This window comes from Hypanus sabinus, chromosome 8, assembly GCF_030144855.1.
Source record: "Hypanus sabinus isolate sHypSab1 chromosome 8, sHypSab1.hap1, whole genome shotgun sequence".
NCBI classification, from domain to species: Eukaryota; Metazoa; Chordata; class Chondrichthyes; order Myliobatiformes; family Dasyatidae; genus Hypanus; species Hypanus sabinus.
In genome coordinates this window covers 155,537,032-155,558,063 of record NC_082713.1, presented here as the reverse complement: position 1 = coordinate 155,558,063, position 21,032 = coordinate 155,537,032, and the positions used below count along the sequence as shown (strand labels likewise).

At 38.4% G+C, this 21,032-nt stretch overlaps 1 protein-coding gene across 2 annotated transcripts in view; it reads left to right on the top strand.

The window, feature by feature from the left end:
• si:ch211-272n13.3 (ankyrin repeat domain-containing protein 26) overlaps window positions 1-21,032 on the top strand; it is a 128,271-nt gene that overhangs the window by 91,640 nt on the left and 15,599 nt on the right. For both annotated transcript variants that reach the window (XM_059978311.1, XM_059978312.1), the window contains 5 exons: window positions 5,075-5,152; window positions 5,898-6,011; window positions 8,113-8,225; window positions 14,969-15,110; window positions 20,727-21,008. In XM_059978311.1, coding sequence (XP_059834294.1) covers window positions 5,075-5,152; window positions 5,898-6,011; window positions 8,113-8,225; window positions 14,969-15,110; window positions 20,727-21,008 — 729 coding nt within the window. The remainder of the gene's footprint in view (window positions 1-5,074; window positions 5,153-5,897; window positions 6,012-8,112; window positions 8,226-14,968; window positions 15,111-20,726; window positions 21,009-21,032) is intronic.

The following is a 21,032-nucleotide window of genomic DNA, read 5'->3' as shown; positions in this document are numbered from 1 at the left end:
AAAACTAAGTTACAATAAGAATATATAACAGTCGGCCCTCCTAATCTATGTGGGATTGGTTCCGGGACAGTCCGTGGATACCAAAAAACACGGCTGCTCAAGTTAGTGGACTTTAGGACCTGGCGGAGCTCTGGACCTTATTTAACCTGGCTTGGTGTGATGGACTTTAGGACCCAGCGTAGCTCCGGACCCTATTTAACCTGTCTCAGTGTGGTGGACTTTAGGACCCGGCGTAGCTCCGGACCCTATTTAACCTGTCTCAGTGTGGTGGACTTTAGGACCTGGCGGAGCTCTGGACCTTTTTTAACCTGTCTCAGTGCGGTGGACTTTAGGACCCGGCATAGCTCCGGACACTATTTAACCTGGCTCAGTGCGGTGGACTTTAGGACCCGGCATAGCTTCGGACCCTATTTAACCTGTCTCAGTGCGGTGGGCTTTAGGACCCGGCGGCCGCAATGTTTCTGTTCCGGAAAATGATCACAATTGAAAATAAAGTGGAAATAATAAAGCGATCGGAAAGAAGTGAAACGCCATCGGTCCTTGGAAAAGCGTTAGGCTGCAGTCGGTCAATGATTAGAACACTTCTAAAGGATAAAGTGAGATTAATTGAGCGTGCGAAGGCCCTGCCCCGATGGAAGCTACAGTTATTATACTAAGCAACGCAGTGGTTTAATTATTGAAATGCATACGTTTCTTAAGTGTTTTATATGAATAGAAAGGTAAAATATATACCGTAAATTCCAGTGTATAAGCCAAGAACTTGGCCCTAAATTTTGGTCTTAAAATTGGGGGGGAGGAGGCTTATACAGATTGTGCCAACTTTGGAAAAAGGAATATACAGGTCATATTTATTGGCTGTTTTTGAGTCAAATACAAAAGAAAATACAAACACTTTGGAAATCTACAGAAAAGAAAAGATCTACAAAACACATTCTGTTTCTTAACTTATACACACTGTTGTTGTCAAACGTTCAGAGCTTGAAACTCTCACACTCTTCATTATCATGCAGCCCTCATATTTCCCACTGGAGTGAATGAGTGATTTCCAGACATCATTCATTTGTTCCATCGTCAACGCATGAATTTTTTGAATGGTTTGTTTAAACTCACATCTAGTGGCTGGAGCATGGACGTCAAACCACCGGGGATGACTGCAATGTCTGTATTTACAGCTTTCAATGCTGCTTTTGACTCACTTGACAAGTATGCTTTGAACATGTCCTAGACAAGTAGTGACTTTTCCTTTCTAAAATCTTCGGGACATCGACGCCACACCTCTTTAACCCACTTCAAGCAACCCGCTTTGTCCATCCAGCCGCGTTCTTGAACGTAAAGAGCAACACCCCGCGGGAATTTTTCTTCCGTTGGGAATGTTTTCCTTTTAAAAATCACCATCAGTGGTAGTTTGATCCCATCAGCCATACACATTAACACGACAGTAAACTTGCTTCTTGTGTCCAGTTGTTTTGACAAGGATTGTTTTCTTCCCCTTCTGATTGACAGTGTGATTGCCAGCAAAATCAAAGAACATTGGTGTCTTGTCCACATTACCACTCAGTGAGAGTGGATGTGCCTTTCGATGCTTGATTACTAACGATTGGAAGTCTGTAATCTTAAGGTCCCTCAGCAGCTTCTGAGCAATCTTTGTTTTCTGTCTTAACACAAGATCATGTCTATTCTTAAGTCGGGTGCACCAACTTCGCATAGCTTTGAAATTTTCGCTGACCTCACGGTGTTTTTCGGCCAATTTCACCACTTGAACTCGAATCATTTCTCTGGTAACAACGTATCCAGACAGTTGCTGGTGATTCACCCACTCTAAAACATTTTCTTCCAGTTCTGGCCACTGGCATGTTTTCCCGCGGTTTGCACACTTCGTCTTTGTTATTTCCCTTAGTGTGTCCTCTGCCTTTCTCCACTCTCTCACTTGTTTCTTGTTTACATTAAACTTCTTAGCAGCTGCAGAATTATTCGTTCCTTTAGCAAAATCAACAACACCAGCTTGAAGCCAGCATCATATCGCATTCATTTTAATCTTTTGTACATGGTGGTCACAAACTCAATACTGAGTACATGTACTGATCCCGCCACCCCGTGTTGTGTTTTAACAAGATTACAATGGATGCTAAATGGTTTCACGGGGGTTACATTTCAGAGTATTCTTTACCATTGGGAACCTAATCCAAAACTTCACTCCCTGATTTATTTATTAAGAATTCACCTATAACACTCTACAATGTGTAGGCCTGTTTTCTTAGCGGGTACTGGTTCACAAAAGTTCCAGGTTCCGGATCCAGCAAAGCTGAGTACTGGCATGTGAGATCTTGTGATCTTTTCTGGTTAAGTCAAAAACCTCTACAAAAGAGGTCGGTCAGCTTATACAAAGGTAACATGAAAAAGTCATTTTTTAACCTTGAAAATTGGGGCCAGCTTGTACTCCGGGTCGGCTTATACACCAGAATTTATGGTACTATATACTAAGACAAACGTTTGACTAACTGACACTAAATAATACCAGATGTACCTGTTCTGACTTTGAGAACTTCTGTTTTTTTTTTCAATTCCCGTTCCGCGGTAACCTATGCACATCCTCCCGTATACTTTAAATCATCTGTAGATTACTTATAGTACTAATACAATGTAAGTGCTATGTAAATAGTTGATATGCTGTTTTGTTTAGGGAATAATGACAAGAAAAAAACTCTGTACATGCTGAAACAACAAGTGCTGGAGAGTCAACTTCCAGGTTTTCCCGATCCGTGGATGAGGAGGGCTGACTGTAGTTAAAAATAAATAGCGCAAAAAGAGAAAAAGTAGAAAAGGTACATCTGTAAAAGTTTGTCAGCATCTTTGTTGACATGTCAAATGCCCTCAAACTCCTAATGAATTACAGACCCTGCTGTGCCTTCTTTGTAACTGCATCAACATGTTCGACCCAGGATAGGTCCTCGGGGGCAGCTCAATAGTGTAGTGCACAATGTTTTATAGTACAAGCAACCCTGATACAATTCCTGCCATTGCCTGTAAGGAATTTGTACATTCTTCTCGTGACTGTGTGGCTTTTCTCCAGATGCACCATTTCCTGCTCACTGTCCAACGAATTACCTGTTCTGTTGGTATGTTAATTGGTCATTGTAAATTGTCCTGTCATTAGCAATTAAATTGGGGGATTGCTGAGCATGGTTTGAAGGACCCAAAGGGCCTATTCCACACTGTATGTCAATCAATAAATAAAAGATTTTGACACCCAGGAATTTGAAATTGCTTACCCTTTCCACTTCTGATCCCTCATTGAGGACTAGTGTATGTCCCTTCATCTTACCCTTTAATTCCCCAGTCAGTTCTTTGGTCTTAATGACATTAAGTGCAAGGCTGTTGCTGAAACAGCACTCAACCAGCTGATCTATCTCGCTCCTGTACGCCTTCTTGTCACCATCAGATATTCTGCTACAGTCATCCAGCCGGACTTACTGCGTACTGTTGTTCAGTTGTCGCCTGGACTTGTTGCATATCGTGCTGAGATGGTGCACGATCCAAAAAAACTGATTGAATGATTGTCTTGTGATAGCAAGTCCCTGCTAGATGTTGGTAATGTAGAATACTGCAAGTGCGGTTTACTAGAGAGACTGACAGCAGAGGAGCTGCATTACCCTGGTAGTGACAAGGATTAGGTTTACGCTGCAGGGTTACCTGTTGCAGCTGCCTAGGAGAAGAGACTCGAGGTTGTGTGGGAGAGAGCAGGGGCTTCTATTGGGTCTACTGGAATCCGGACTGGTTTGGGTGATAGCCCCTCCTGTCAGTGCTGCCTTCCAGTGTTCACTCAGTGGAAGAACAAACTGGACCAGGACGATCTATAGTGATGCCACTCAGGGACTTATTCTATATTTTTTTTTCTTTGGACAGTTACTGTATGGTTTTCTGAAATTGCTGTTGGTAATGTTTGCACCTTGGCCCCAGAGGAATGCTGTTTCGTTTGGCTATTGTTACGTAATCCCGTAACTGGATCACTTACCAGCAAAGATAGAGAGGTCCATTGAAGTCTGATGGTACTATTTTTAGAAGTCTTTATTTATAAAGGGGCACAAAAATAAGATTAATACAAACATTCAGATAATATACGTCGTCAATACTCAATCTTAAAAAACGCGGGTATAATAATAATCATCCATTAAGCAATAGCTCTGTCGTTTGTCTAGGGGATATTGTATTGTCCGATGGAAAGGTAAAAGTCACTGTCCTTTCAAGCTGCAGCTTTTTGGGTTTAAGAGAGATGGTTTTAAACTTGCCCGGGACTTTTATGAGGCCAATCCATTGCGTCAGGGGAGTGGGTTCCCCGTTGTTAGTTCCAAGTCGTTTTCTGTGGTACCAGTCACCAGCTCCCAGGCAAGGGAACCGAATGCACGTGGCTTCCTTCAAATGGCTTCCCGCTATTGCGGGATCGCTAGCGTTTCGTCTGGTGCGTCTGACCCTCTTTTATACTTCCTCACAGGGTTTCGGATGTCAATCAGGTTGGGGTGATGCAATCCCTCTCTCAACCAGCCCACTTTGCCCGAGGGCTTGCACGTAGCATAGTCCCCAATCCACAAACGTGGTCTCCAGGAGACAATGGCCAGGTCTCTCTCTCTTATGTCCTGGGTCCTCTAAGCCAACCCAATAATGCTCTTGCGATTCTCACAAAGGAGGGGGCTCCCCCGCCCCTTCGGCCCCTCAGAGCTGTGGTGCATTCATAACACTATACTCGTGTATGGTTTGAATGATCATTAAACTTAAACTTGATATCCATTAAGTTTATCACCAGAAATTCATGGAAGTTCTTTTTCTCAAAAATAGCAATTTGAAATATATGTAATATTTAATGTGTCTGAACATTCAGTTTTTCTTGTTCATTTCTTGCTGTAAAATTCCTTTTCTTCACAATTTTTCTTTCAGTACCAGGTTTGCCCCCTCAGCTGATGTTGAGTGTGCATTCCTTAATTTATCCCTGTTATCACATGAGATGGTTTTTAATATCATTCCTCACATTGGAATCATCATGCAAAAAATCATAATAGTTATTATGATGTTACTTACACAGGTTCATGCTCGTCTGGAAGACTTAATAACAAATTTGCAAGGGTTAAGGGTTAACTTGGAAGATCAACTCAGTCAAGAGGTTTGATGTTTCATTAATTAAGCTGAATGCATGTGGTGCTTTTATTCTAAAAACCAAAACAGCTGTGCATGTTATTTTCTCTTTATTGAAATAAAATAACAAATATTACAACTGACAAATATGTTGAAATATTGAATATTACATTCTTATGCTCCAAAAATATACTGTAAAATTATTTCTACAAAGAGAAACGTGCCCATTGAAATATTTTTTGAAGCACTCTGGTCCTGCATTTTGTAGACAAATGTAATGTATTTTGCATCTGTGATTCAAATCCCCATTTATTGACTAATTCTGAAAAAGATTGAATTAAGATTTTTAATTGATTCTTAAAAATTAACCAAGATATGTACTATCTGTCCCTAATTAACCTACCAGTGCAACTTTTGAACTCACAGCTGACAATGATCTCAGACAACAGCATTTTGAGCTGCCTGAAACTTCAGGTTACTGACAGTTCTTAAGAACAGAACCCTTGCAGAACACATGGAGTGTTCTGTACAGTTCTGCTGCTCAGAAGAGTATGATCGTGGGCAGTTTCTGGCACTGATCAGGTCCTCAGGGTGCTGGACTAGAGTTTCAACTTGCATTTAAATTTTAGAATACAGCTGCTTTAACAATATCCATTTTGATAACTAACTGCAGACAATGTGTGGCATCAATTACTTTTATTAAACCAAAAATACAGCTGTAGATAGAAAGCAATTTATTCCTATTAGTAAACAACTTTTATATTTTTGTTTAGCAACAAAATGCAAAAGATTCACATCAACAGTTGGAGGGAGAACTAAAATCTCGATCTAAGCTTGGCCTTCGACTTGCTCAGTTGGAAAAAGTTAAAAAAGAGCTATCAGACCAGGTAATAAAAAAGTAAAACAAATGATCCAATATAATGATGCCTGTGTCGTTTAATTACTTCGGATACATCCAGATTTTTTCGAAGATTCAAAGTACATTTATTATCAAAGTATGTATACAGTACACAACCCTGAAATTCATCTTCCCTACAAACAGTCACGAAACAAAGAAGAACCATGAAAACAACACATTCAAAGAAAAACATCAAATATCAAACCCCACTCCCCTCCCAGCATGCAAAAAAAACATGCAAATGGCAACAAAAAAGTGAGCGAGAAACAAAGATTATAAAACACAAGATCGTCAGTATTATTCAAATCAGTGCTCATTAACTACAGGCCACCCCAATTCCAAAATTGCCCAAAAAGTAGTAACAAAAAAGAGCATCTAGAACTAGAACACGTCATAAAAACTATTTGAATAGAGTCCTAATCTACAATTCGCTTGGATTAAGCCTTGCTCCAGTCCCCATCCGCTGACAGCATTGAGGGAAGGAAAGGTCAAGGACTTCCCCAGGGAAGCAGTGAGTGAGAGCCAGAGACCATCATATGCAGGCACCTCCGGCAGTGGCGAGCCAGAGGCTGATAGACAGCACTGAAGACTCGCTCACCACCGCACCCGGCTGCAATAATTACATGAATAATAATTCAACTTTATCATATTTTGAGATATTTATTAAGAATTTAAATGCTCGAATTCAATCCTGTGTACTTTCTAGAGAAACCATTCTTAAACAAGAAAAATTATATGGCTTATTATCTGAGTGCAACTGCTCCATAGCAAATCCTACGTATATTCTGTATAGTTTAATACTTTGGGTCTGAATGGTTGTGTTTTTGATCAAAAGATCAGGATCAAAGTATTGCTTTTGGTAACAAAGCTTTTCAAAAATAGTTTTCTTATATTTCTAATTCCAATTACAAATTTTATTCTTTTGTAATGTTTCATTTTGTATTTATTATTTTTAGCAGCAATTTTCTAGAATAGATTGTAGTTTCAATAAAACAGATTGACTACAGACAAAACAAAATGATTTAAAGTTATGCTTTTCAACAACCACATCATTAACATTAGCAGTATAATACATGTTTACAAGAAAAAAATATTCCATAGAAACGCTAATAAATTTAAAGATTGGAAACATCTACAAATACTAAGGATATTTCTTTTATAAGGGACATGTCAAAATATTGGTTCATCTTGCAGTAATTTGCACTACAGCTTCTAATGGTTCTATATGTGTGGTAAAATATGGAAGTTGGTGAGTTGCTTATCCTGTTCATCAGAGACTTTGGTTATAAAAGCATATTGTTTGTTTATGTGATGGATACAAAAATCTGCCAAAATGTTTATAATTTATCCAAACCAAATAGCATGAGAATTTTAAATAGCATGGTAACCCTTCATTACTGCCCAGCAAATTCAATGAAAATTAACTTTTATAAGTTTAGAACTCATGTAATTATTCTTGGAAATTTAATATAAAACAGTGCTATAGCTTTCAAAATCCCAATTCCTTTCTCCTAGTTTAATTTTAGCTATTCAATTGTACTTTACATATTCTACTTCAATTCTATATTTTTGTTCCTTATCCCAGATTCTAAAGAGCTTTGCATTATTTTGGATTTCTAATAATTCCTGTGCAAAAGCTGCTTGGAAAAACTGGGAAAATGTAAATATAGTATCCACCTACAGATAAAAAAAAATCTGGACTAAGGAGATTTATATTAACAAAGTAATAAATATTTGGTATTGTGAAAACCAGAAATAATAATCATTTGGAAATTTGTATGAAATTATTTGTATATTTTATTTATAGATTATACATCAGATGTTTTTTTAGCTTCTTTAATAACCCTATTTATTAATGGTCAGGTTAATATTAACATCATAATGATTTGGCCTTGACTTAAGGCACTATTGCAATCAAGTGATTAAAAAAAGTTTACAGTAAAACACATTACAAATGTTTGTTACAAAAAAATCAAGATTCTAAGTGTATTTGTAGTATTTATACTATTTACATATCTTTATTGTCTAATTGACTGTTCATGTGTATCTTTAGTTCTTGAGTCTAAAAAATACTTATTTTAAACAAAAAGGTTGAACTTGAAAAGAAACGAGTAAAGAAGCTTGTAAAGAATAACCAATCAGTTGAAACTAGACTGGATCAAGAAATAGAAAGAAACAATGAACTCCAAAGAGAATTATACCGGTAGGATATTAACTTTTGTACTAAATCTCTCTCATCGAGGCTATTAAGCTTGCACATAACATCCCATTCTAGTATTATTGGTTTCTATCATGTTTTCAAGAAATAGTTTTATTTTCAAATCTCTACTCAAGTTCCTCAGCTTAATTTCCAAAGTGGATGATATTTAACCAGCTACTTCAACTTCCCAAAAATCATTTCAGTCAATTATGTCTCCAAGGATCCAGTCCAACAAGGAACAAATCAGTGTTGGACATGAATATAAGAAATGAAATAGACCATAGGACACCATCTAAATAACATCCAGATAACAATGTAATTCAGTTTACAAAAATAAAGATTAAGATTGGCTTAATTTGTTACACGTACAGTATTGTGCAAAAGTTTTGGACATGTATATACTTAAGACATTAGCACAGCACCGCAGTAAATCTTATCTATTGCATTGTACTGCTGCCGTTTTTTAAAAAGAACTAATTTCATAACATGTGAGTGATGATGAACCTGATTCTGATCATCGTCGTCATTATGTGCTGTGTTATTATGACATAGATGATTATGGTCTCATGACCATAATCATTCCTGCCAAATTTTTTAACAGAAGTGCTTTGTCATTGTCTTCATCTGGGCAGTGTCTTTACAAGATGGGTGACCCCAGCCGTTGTCAATGCTCATCAGAGAGTGTCTGCCTGGCATCAGTGGTCGCATAACCAGAACTTGTGATGTGCACCCGCTGCTCATACAGCTATCCACCACTTGCTCTCGTGACCCTGATTGGGGAGGGGGGTGGGTGCGGCGAAGCAGATGCTACACCTTTCCCGAGACTAGCAGAGGGAAGGTGCGCCTTTAGTAGAGACGCATCTCCACTGATTCCAATATGGGTCTCTGTTGTAGGAAGGAATCATGAAGAGGGGAATCATGGTTGTGAAGAAGCGAAGGTAGAGCAGAGGGAACGGGTGGCACCAGAGAGATGTTCTGTAATGATTAATAAACTAATTGTTTCAGAATCAGATGAGCTTGTCTGGTGTCTCAGGACTGGGTGCCACCCCATCCCCATCCCCCCAATCCCTGGCACACCTTATCTGCCACCTGTCCTACATCCTTCCCACCAAGTTCCACCCTTGCCATTCCCCAGATCCTGTGCTCCCGCTAGATTTACAAACTCATTCACTGCCCCATTTCAACAAATATAGTATTGTGCAAAATCTTAGGCACCCTAACTACTTTTATGTGCCTAAAACTTTTGCACAGTCATGTATATCGAAATATATAGTGAAATGCACCTTTTGAATTAACAATCAACGCAGTCTGAGGGTGTGCAGGGGCAACCTGCAAGTTGCCCCGCTTTACGAATATTGGCTTTACACCGCTTTTACAAAATACCTGTATTAGTAACCTGTTTTCACATTACAAAGAGGATTTTTGCTTTTACGAAAATTTTTCCTGTATAAAGTTATGACGATTAAAAAAGAGGAAATACTGACGCTTTTAAGGAATATAAAAGTGAATAAATTTCCAGGTCCTGACAGGATATTCCCTAGGACCTTGAGGGAAGTTAGTGTAGAAATAGCAGGGGCTCTGACAGAAATATTTCAAATGTCATTAGAAACAGGGATGGTGCCGGAGGATTGGTGTATTGCTTATGTGGTTCCATTGTTTAAAAAGGGTTCTAAGAGTAAACCTAGCAATTACAGGCCTGTCAGTTTGACGTCTGTGGTGGGTAAGTTAATGGAAAGTATTCTTAGAGATGGTATATATAATTATCTGGATAGACAGGTTCTGATTAGGAACAGTCAACTTGGATTTGTGCGTGGAAGGTCATGTTTGACAAATCTTATTGAATTTTTTGAAAAGGTTACGAGGAAAGTTGACGAGGGTAAAGCAGTGGATGCTGTCTATATGGACTTCAGTAAGGCCTTTGACAAGGTTCCGCATGGAAGGTTAGTTAGGAAGGTTCAATCGTTAGGTATTAATATTGAAGTAGTAAAATGGATTCAACAGTGGCTGGATGGGAGATGCCAGAGAGTAGTGGTGGATAACTGTTTGTCAGGTTGGAGGCGGGTGACTAGTGGTGTGCCTCAGGGATCTGTACTGGGTCCAGTGTTGTTTGTCATATACATTAGTGATCTGGATGATGGGGTGGTAAATTGGATTAGTAAGTATGCAGATGATATTAAGGTAGGTGGTGTTATGGATAATGAAGTAGGTTTTCAATGTTTGCAGAGAGATTTAGGCCAGTTAGAAGAGTGGGCTGAGCGATGGCAGATGGAGTTTAATGCTGATAAGTGTGACTTGCTACATTTTGGTAGGAATAATCAAAATAGGACATACATGGTAAATGGTAGGGCATTGAGGAATGCAGTAGAACAGAGTGATCTAGGAATAATGGTGCATGGTTCCCTGATGGTGGAATCTCATGTGGATAGGGTGGTGAAGAAAGCTTTTGGTATGTTGGCCTTTATAAATCAGAGCATTGAGTATAGGAGTTGGGATGTAATGTTAAAATTGTACAATGCATTGGTAAGGCCGAATTTGGAATATTGTGTACAGTTCTGGTCACCGAATTATAGGAAAGATGTCAACAAAATAGAGTACAGAGAAGATTTACTAGAATGTTACCTGGGTTCCAGCACCTAAGTTACAGAGAAAGATTGAACAAGTTAGGTCTTTATTCTTCGGAGCGTAGAAAGTTGAGGGGGGACTTCACAGAGGTATTTAAAATTATGAGGGGGATAGATAGAGTTGACGTGGATAGGCTTTTTCCATTGAGAGTAGGGGAGATTCAAACAAGAGGACATGAGTTGAGACTTGGGGGCAAAAGTAGAGGCAGGTTCGGTATTGTCATTTAAAGCAAAATTGGATAGGTATATGGACAGGAAAGGAATTGAGGGTTATGGGCTGAGTGTGGGTCAGTGGGATTAGGTGAGAGTAAGTGTTCGGCATGGACTAGAAGAGCCGAGATGGCCTGTTTCCGTGCTGTAATTGTTATAAGGTTATAGATTAATAGTTCTTTGCTTTATGCCATTTCAGCTTCAGAAAGGTTTCATAGAAACACTCTACCTTTGTAAAGGTGGGGGGAACACCTGTTTCATCATGAAGAACCCCACCCACCTTGCTCATGAACTGTTTTCCTCTCTTCCATTAAGGAAGAGGCTACATAGCATCCACGCCAGGATCACCAAACTCAAAAACTATTACTTTCCCTCAGCAGTAAAACCCATCAACACCTCCACTCACTATCCCACCCAACCACCCACTACTTTATCATTTTCTGCTAGTCACCTCCTATACCTAGCATCACTTTAGATGTATAAGCTATCTTACTTATTTATATTTATTGGTTTTTAATTATTATTGTGTTCTTTATCTTACTGTTTTTATTTGTGCTGTATCGGATCCAAAGTAATAATTATTTCATTCTCCTTTACACTTGTGTACTGAAAGTGATATAAAACAATCTTGAATCTTAAAGCACCAACATAGCATGCCCACAACTTACTAACCCTGACGTGTATGTTTTTGGAATTGGGAGGACTCTCATGCAGTCACGGGAAGAACTACAGACTACTTAGAGACAGCAGCAAGAATTGAACCCCAGCCAGGGATCCCTGGTGAGGTAAAGCATTATGCCCATTTGGAGCAATTGTAGAAAGAGTTTAGAAAATACTGAATGAATGTAATTTAGTCAAAGATTCAGAATAGATAGCATGCAGAGTAAGTAAGTGCAGAAGTAATGGAAGCCATTTGGGGAAGAAAGAATTCATGTAGAAACTGATACACTGTTCCAAAGGCTAAAAGTTAGGGGCCTTTATATTATATCACATCCTAATATTTTGTAGTACACTGAAATCCAGTGTGGACCAATAAACCTCACACTAGCCACTGCAACACTTAATTAACCAGAACTTCAACGAGGTTCATTCAGTCTTTGCACTGATTAATGTTGTTACGTACCCCGTAACTGGGTGTCTGACCAGCAGAGAAACAAGAATCCGTTGGAGTCTGGTGGTACTAAACTAAAGGTGTTTATTAGTAAACTACACAATACAATATCAAAAATGCAAATATACATATAAAACAAGTTAGCAGTAATATACCTAAAAGTGTAGGAACAATAATAATCAATAGTAAACAAGCTCTATTGATGTCTAGGGGTAAATTAATTGTCATATGAAAGTATAGAGTTCAGTTCATTAAATGCTGAGGTGGTTATGGTTGTTTTGTTGAAATCGTTGGAGAGAGAGAGGGAGTGAGATGTAACAGCTACAGCAGGCAAACCTTCTGTTGCTTTCTTAATCCGTCATATCGTTGTGGCCATTCAGTTATGACCCCTCTGGTCTTCAGCTAGACCGTTCTTCTGTGGTGGACTCGTCACTCTGGCATGAGTGGACACACACACGTCCCCACCGGCCCTGCTGTAACACTGTGAGCTTTACTGACCAATCTCCTGATTCGGTCTCTGAAGCCCCCACCTTCTGTGGGTTCCCAACATTCAATCAGTGTCCACTGGTGTGTCTGAAGGGTGTCTCTGCAGACCTATCTTTTATCCCCACTCAGCTATCTATCAACTCTGAATGACTGTGTCCATCAAATCAGGCCAGTCCTGCTATCTCCTGAGGAATGTTAACGAGCAAAGTAAAGTCCTTGTAGTGGAAGGTAAATAATCCAGGAAGAGTCAAAATACGGTAAATAAACAGTCTCTCTCCCCCTCTTATCTGTAGCAGATGTTCTTGCCTGTGTTTCATCTCTCTCTCATGAGCAGCATAGCAACAGCAATAGTTCGTAGTTCTCAGGAGGGGGGTTGGGAATGGTTAACTCTGCACCCCATTGACCATCAGGTCTGTTCATCACTCATAACACTGTACTTGGCTGACATTTAGCATGCTATTTTTTTTCTCTAGGATTAATTTATTTTGGTGATCACTTCCAGACAAATTAGCATGCTTAGCTGACACTATACTGGAATTGATTTACATCCCTAACTCTTTATCCAGGTCTGATCTCATACATAGCCAAAACTTCACTCGAACTCTTGATATCTGGCTAGCACCCTTTCCCCTATAACCAAGGACCTAATCACTCAGTCCATACTTACCAAACCCTAAAGGCCAAATCACTCACTCAATGACACTATTCAACACACCACAACCACTATGAAATCCCTGTCCACTTCCATGGCATCCAACATTGCCCCATCTCTTGGTTACCGTTTTGATGCTGATAATCTTAGACCATTATTGATCCTAGGAAGACTGGGAGTGCCCAGCAGCCACAACAGGTGTACATTTTCAAATCCTTTCACATCGCAACTGAAGTCTGAAGCCCTTCAACACCATTCAATATTTTCCAATTAAAAGATCAAGGAGAGCAAAAAAATGTGAGAAAGATCAAAAGGGAGATTAATTTATTAAACAGGAATATTATGCAAAGTATTAGCCATAAATGAATAACATTGCAAAGGAAGTAGAGAGGTCAGGAGGAAAAATAATATGCTAAGTGAAGAAATGAGACACCTGATGCATTCTGGGACTGAAACAGCAACAATTCCTTACCCCTTTTAAATATAAAATTGGGGTGATCGTTGGGGGTTGGAAACAAAAGAAAAGTTAAGTTAATTAGCTCATAAATATAAAGTTATGAAGCTTATTAAGACTACCTCATGCCCCCTGCAACATAATGAATTTCTTGTGTCTCCACCCCAGTTCTAACCAGGGTCTTCAACCTGAAATGTTACCTGTTTCTCTTCCAAATAATGCATTCTGTCCTGTTAAATATTTCCAGCATCTGCAGATTTTGATTACTTTTTAAATTAATGAGCTCAATTAATTCCCCAGCTTTCTTTGGAGGATTTTCAACTGTTTTTTTTTCCGTGTCACAACTTTTGACATCTGTATGCTATCTGTTTGTTCATTATTTTTGTCAATTGGACAGCATCAACATACTTCCTTTTAATCTTCACTTCTAACTCTGTTTAGAAGCAGAGGCTACCCAACTTCACAACAAACAAAAAACAGGAATCATCTACTGTATCAATTTACATTATAATCATCCTTTCTATATCAAACTCCAGATTTGCCCTCTGCCAAACTTACTACAGATGTTGATACTTCTTCTATCCACCTCCACTCTATCCCCAATTCTCCTGAAATCTTGTATCCATCGTTAGTTAAACATGAACTTCTCTCTATTAATGTAAATAACAATTAGCTAATTGAATATACCACTCTATGATCAGCCTATTAAGTTTCCGTGGAAAACAAACTTTGCAGGAATCAATTTCCAAAATTTTCTGAGATCCATGTATTAGAAAACAGACTTCTTAATGTATATCAACGTTGGTTAAGAGCTTTCAAAAGTACTAAAAATGCTTTCCCAACTAAGTTATTGTTCAAGATATTAATTGGCTTTTAGATGCTAAACCAAATCTTTTAAGTGAGCTTTTGTTGATAAGTGGTACCATTAATTAAATGGTAAAAATCACCTAAAGTTAAAAAATATATATTATTTTGGTATGGAAATGAAAATGTCTGTTAACAGCTGTCTTTTTCTTCCTAGTTATTTCCTGTTGTACTACTTTGTGATTGTTCTCTGCATTCATTTTTATATCCGTGAAATCTAATTTTTAATTTTTTTTGGCATATTATTTCTGCCTTGAAGACAGAAATCATAGTAGTGACGGATGTGTTAAGAGCATGTAAAATTAGATTAAGCCTACAACTACAGGCATGATCATATTTATTATACAGAATGAGAACACTCTTGAAGACTGCCAAGAAGAAGCTGAAACAAAATGAAGTTCGACTGGTTGACTCCCATATCAACGGAAGTGAAGAACTGGACCATGAGCAAAATGAAACGGCAGACATTGTTAGCACACTAAAGAGGAAGGTGAGGTCGGTTTGCATGCCGGGTCTGTTGATGATGTCTTTTCTAGACGTTTTTAATGCATCACTTCAATTCTGCAAATCACTGTAGCTTTGAGTCAGAGCGCGTTCACACTTTTGCTTATTCATCAGCAGGCTACAGTCAACGTGAGAGGTCATTTCGTTGGTGGCGCAGCACAATGTTTAAAAAGAGCTCAGTTCATTCGGCTCTTTTTGACAGGCTGCAAACAGCACGGGGAGGTAACTTGTTGATGATACAGTGTGAGGTTTAAAAAGAGCTTGGATACTTAATGCTCCTTGACAGGCTGCAAACAGAACGGGGCCAATTAAAATAAGAGAGGTAAGCAGTGCAGCCACTGTGTGAGTGGGCCAGTGTCAGGCTTAGGCAAATACAGGTGCAGGTTCTAAGTAATTTTATAGTAAGTATGTTTAGTACTTAACTTGTGCACTGAGAATGGGTCCCGAGGTAGTGGTATGTTCTTTGTGTGAGCTGTAGGAAGTCTGGGAGACCTCCTGCCTCCATGGTAACCACATCTGCATGATGTGCACCAAGCTCCAGCATAATAGAAACACTGTTAAACAACTGGAGCTGCAGTTGGATGATCTTAGATTCTTAGCAGAAAATGAGGAGGTAGTAGATAGGAGCTTCAGGAAGGTAGTCACCCCTAAGTTGCAGGAGGTAGGTACCTGGGTGACCAACAGAAGAGGAAAATGGAATCAGCAGCCAATGCAGAGTACCCCTGTGGTTGTTCCCCTCAATAACAAATATACCACTTTGGATGCTGTTGGGGTGGGCAGTGGAACTTATCAGGATAAAGCTGAAGCAATCAGGTATCTGGCACTGTGCACTGAGTGTGTCTCTGTGGCTCAAAAGAGAAGGAGGATGAAGAGAAATTCAGTAACAATAAGAGATTCCATAATTGGGGGAGCAGAAAGCAGATTCTGTGGACATTAAAGATGGTATGTTTGTTGCCTCTCAGGTGCAAGGGTCAGTCAATGATGTCTCAGATTGGATTTAGGACATTCAGAAGGGAATGGTGAACAGCCAAAAGCCATGTTACATATTAGTACCAATAGCATAGATATGAAAAGGGAGGAAGTTTTAGAGAGAATAAAGGGATTTGGGTAGAAAGCTGAAAAGCACGACCTCCAGGGTAGTTACCTCTGGATTGCAGCCTGTGCCTTGGTGCAGGGGCAAGGTCTCGGATTTCTGGATCCTTGTGTCTCTTCTGGGGAAGGTATGACTTGTACAAAAAAGATGGGTTACCCCTGAACCCAACAGAGACCAATATCCTTGCAGCATAAAAAGAAGCAGTCTCAACACCAACCCCTGCAGAATGGCACTAGTCACTGGCAGCCAACCAGAAAAGGATTCTTTTATTCCCACTTGCTGCCTCCTACCAATAAATCAATGTTCTAACCATGCTAGTAACTTTACTGTAATACCATGGGCTCTTAACTTGGTAAGCAACCTTGTGTATGGCACCTTGTTAAAGGCCTTCTGAAGATCCAAATATAAAACATCAACTGAATCCCCTTTATCCTTGTAATGTCCCTCAAAGACTTCCAACAGGTTCATCAGGCAAGATTTTCCCTTAAGGAAACCATACTGTCTTTGTCCTATCTTGTTCTGTGTCACCAGGTACTCCATAACCTCATCCTTAACAATTGACTCCAACATCTTCCCAACCACCGAGATTGGCTAACTAGTCTCTAATTTCCTTTCTTTCTTTTTTTTTTAAACTTTTTTTATTGCATTTTTAAATGGTTACAAAGTATGAAAAAACAATGTATATAACCCTTACCCCCTCCCCTTAACCCCTCCCCCCTAACTGCCCTATAGAAAAAAAAAGAAAGAAAGAAAGAAAAAAAGAATGCCTGGTTGTTGGAAGATCTCCACATGCTCCATGGAATTCGTAATAACTTTAATATGTATATTTATTTCTTTCCCCTAATAACCAATTGTTTCATCTTCAGAGCATCTATATATTTAATCCTGTCTTTTGTAAATAAGGGCTCCAAATTTTCAGAAATGTTTCATATTTATCTCTTAAATTATAAGTAATTTTTTCTAATGGAATACAACCATAGATTTCTTTCTTCCAAGAATCTATACTTAAATGTGTATCCGATTTCCAAGTAACTGCAATAGACTTATTCCTTTCACAATGGACAATCAACTTTTATATAATTGGATTCAAAATGGGATTAGATATATAGGGAATTGTTTTGAAGGAGGTATGTTAATGTCATTTGATCAATTAAAGAATAAATATAAAATATCAAACAACACTTTATTTTGTTACTTTCAATTAAGGGCTTATTTAAGAGAAAAATTAGGTCAAACAATGTTATTGCCGAAATCTAATGAAATAGAAATTTTAATTCAAAAAGGAAATATCAAAAAATTTATGTCTTGCATGTATAACTTGATTCAAAGACAGGTAATTAAACAAGGAGTCCATAAGTCAAGACAAAAATGGGAAAGTGATTTGAATATTAAAATTGAAGAAACAAATTGGTCAAGACTATGTCTTGATAGTATGACAAATACAATAAATGTTCGGTTAAGATTAGTGCAGTATAATTTTCTACATCAATTATATATTACACCACAAAAAATAAAAAAATTAAATCCAAATTTATCGGATCAGTGTTTCCGATGTAACCAGGAAACTGGTACTTTTTTACATTCGACATGGTCTTGCTCTAAAATTCAACCTTTTTGGACAAATTTAAGACTTTTACTGGAACAAATTACAGGAACACAATTTCCTCATAATCCAATATTATTTTTACTAGGTGATATTGAAGGGATAAAACCGAAACTCAAACTAAATAAGTATCAGAAAGAATTTATAAAACTCTAATTTCCTTTCTGATGCCTTCCTCCTTTCTTAAACAGTGGAATGACATTTGAAATTTTTCAGTCCTCCGGAACCATGCCAGAGACTAATGATTCTTGAAAATGATACTGGAGAGGTAGTAGTGAGAGACAAAGAAGTTGCAGACAAGCTTAATAAATGATTTGCGCAGTCTTTAATGTGAAAGACATTAGCAGAATACCAGAAATGTCAGACTTGTCAGTAGAGCAGAAGTGAGTGTAGTTGTGATTACTAAGGAGAAGGTGCTTGGGAATCTGAAAGGTCACTTTGACCAGCTAGACTACACCCCAGGTTTTGAAAGAGCTGTCTGAGGAGATTGTGGAGGCACCAGTAGTGATCTTTCAAGAATCACTAAATTCTGGAATGGTTCCTGCGGACAGGAAGATTGCAAATGTCACTCCACTCTTTAAGAAGGGAGGGAGGCAGAAGAAAGATAAAATTATACGCCATTTAGCCTGACTTCAGTGATTAGAAAGATGTTGGAGTTTATTATTAAGGCAGAAGTTTTGGTGTACTTGGAGGCATGCAATAAAGTAGGCCAAAGCATGATTTTCTAAAGGGGAAATCTTTTCAGACAAATCTGTTGGAATTCCTTGAAGAAATAACAGGCACGATAGACAAAGGAGTTGGTGGATGTTGTATATTCAGATTTTCAGAAGGTCTTAGACAACGTGCTGCACGTGAGGCTGTTTTAACAAGTTAAAAGCCCATGGTATTACAGGAAAGGTACTAGCCATGGATAGAAGATTGCTGATTGGCAGCAAAGAGCAGGAATAAAGAAGGCCTAGTGTTGGCACAGGAGTCAGCGTTGGGACCACCTCTTTACATGATATCTGTCAATGGTTTGTGGCGAAGTTTTACAGATGATACAAGGATAGATGGAAGGGCAAGCAGTGTTGAAGAAGAAGGGTGTCTGCAGAAGGACTTGGTGAATAGGGCAAAATAGCAGCAGATAGAATATAGCGTATGGAAGTGCATGGTCACGCACTTTGACACAAGGAATAAAGGCATGGACTATTTTCTAAATGGGGAGAAAACTAAAAACTCAGTGGTACGAATGGACTTGGGAGTTCCCATGTAAGATTCCCAAAAGGTTAACTTACAAGTTTAGTTGATGGTAAGGAAAGCAAACGCAACGTTCACATTCATTTTGAGAGGACAAGAATACAAAAGTAAGGATGTAATGCTGAGGTCTTATAAGGCATTGGTGAGACTGCACTTGGTAGTATTGTGAGCAGTTTTGGGCCCCTTATTTAAGAAATGGTGTGCTGGCATTGGAGAGGGTCCACAGGAGGTTCATGAAAATCATCCAAGGAAAGAAAGGGTTAACATATAAGGAGCATTTGATGGATCTGGGACTGTACTTGTTGTTTATAAAATTTGGGAGGATCTCATTGAATATTGAAAGGCCCAGATATAGTGGATGTTTCCTATATTTGGGGAGTCTAGGAGCAGAGGTTACAGCCCAGAATTGATGGCATCCATGTAGAACAGAGATAAAGAAAAAATTCTTTAGCCAAAGGGCGGTGAATCTGTGGTATTTGTCACCAATGACTGATGTGCAGACTGAGGCATTGGGTAAGGCGGAGGTTGATATGCTCTTGATTAATCACAACGTCAAATGTTATGGGAAGAAGGTGTGAGAATGGGGTTTAGAGGGATAATAAATCAACCGTAATGGAATGGGTCAAATTACCTTATTATTTTCCAATGCCCTTATGTTTCATCACTGGGAAGGCCTGCACTTATTGTTCTTAATTGCCCACAATTCCTCCAGTGAGTCCCAGGCCAGGAGGAAGCAGTGCCATTTTTCCGCATGAAATTGAACACAAACATGAATCACTCCAAGTTGTCCTTTTTACCAATAAAATCAAATGTGGATTGACAAAGCATGTTGCACATTTTACTGTTAGAATAAAACAACAGGGTGAGGCATCAATACTGTTTTCAAAATCTTGCTCATTCTGGTTCTAAAAGAAGTTTTTATTTAACTTAATGGAAATGACAGGCCATCTATTTGACCCAACCATTAATGTTCCAGAGGAGCAAAGAGTTCTAATCTGTTTTCATAAACAAAACCACACTTGTTATTCTAGATTGCTTCTGTTTTTATGCACACAAGGTAGTGATGTGTAATGCAACTTTTCTACTGCTTTTGAAAAATTTTCTGTAATTTGAAAACACAAAGTTAAGATGTAACATCAATACTATATATTTTAGTCTCTTGCCACTATTTTTAATATTTTTGATTTTTTTTAATGTTTGATTAACCTGAAACTTTTTGTTCTTACAGTGTCTTCTTCCCCACACACATTATTATCATTATTCATTTTTTCCAAAGTTGAAATATGTTCTCCAAAATTCTATTCTGCCTTTCTTTTTCATTCTACCATAATGTCACTATTATTTTGTTACAAACGTACCTTTGAAGTATTAACCATCCTTGTGGTTTGGTGTGCCTAGAAATTCAGACATTAAGAAGCTTTTTCGTATAAATGATGCCTGTTTCTATTCTCAATGAGAAGAGTACCTGGGGTGGGAGAAACAAGCTTTCCCTTCACAAAAATGTATTCTTGTTAATTATCACCAAATAAAATCTTAATTGGTCGGCAAAATAGCTTACATTTCTAATCAATGTAAGAATACAAAAAAGAATCTGGATGCGATTTATATGCTGATAATCCAGAAGCTGTTTTGAACTTTAATATTTTAATGTATCTGTCTGTCTTACTAAGATTTATGAATTGTCCAGCCAACTTGAAAGAGAATCTGCAAAGTGCAAGCATTTGGAATCGACAAATGAAGAACAAATCAAGGCAATGCATTTTCTACAAAAGAGTCATGATCATCTCGAGCAAAGGAAACAGCAGCTAGAGGAAGAAATGTTGCACCTGAAGACTCAGGCTGAAACTCAAAGGAGAGACAGCAGTTACTTGGAAAGCTACAAGAAGAAAATGGAGAAACAAGCTCGGAAGGAAGTAACACAAAAACTGGAAGAAGTTAATACATTTTTGAAAGTAAGATACCATACCATTTAAGTT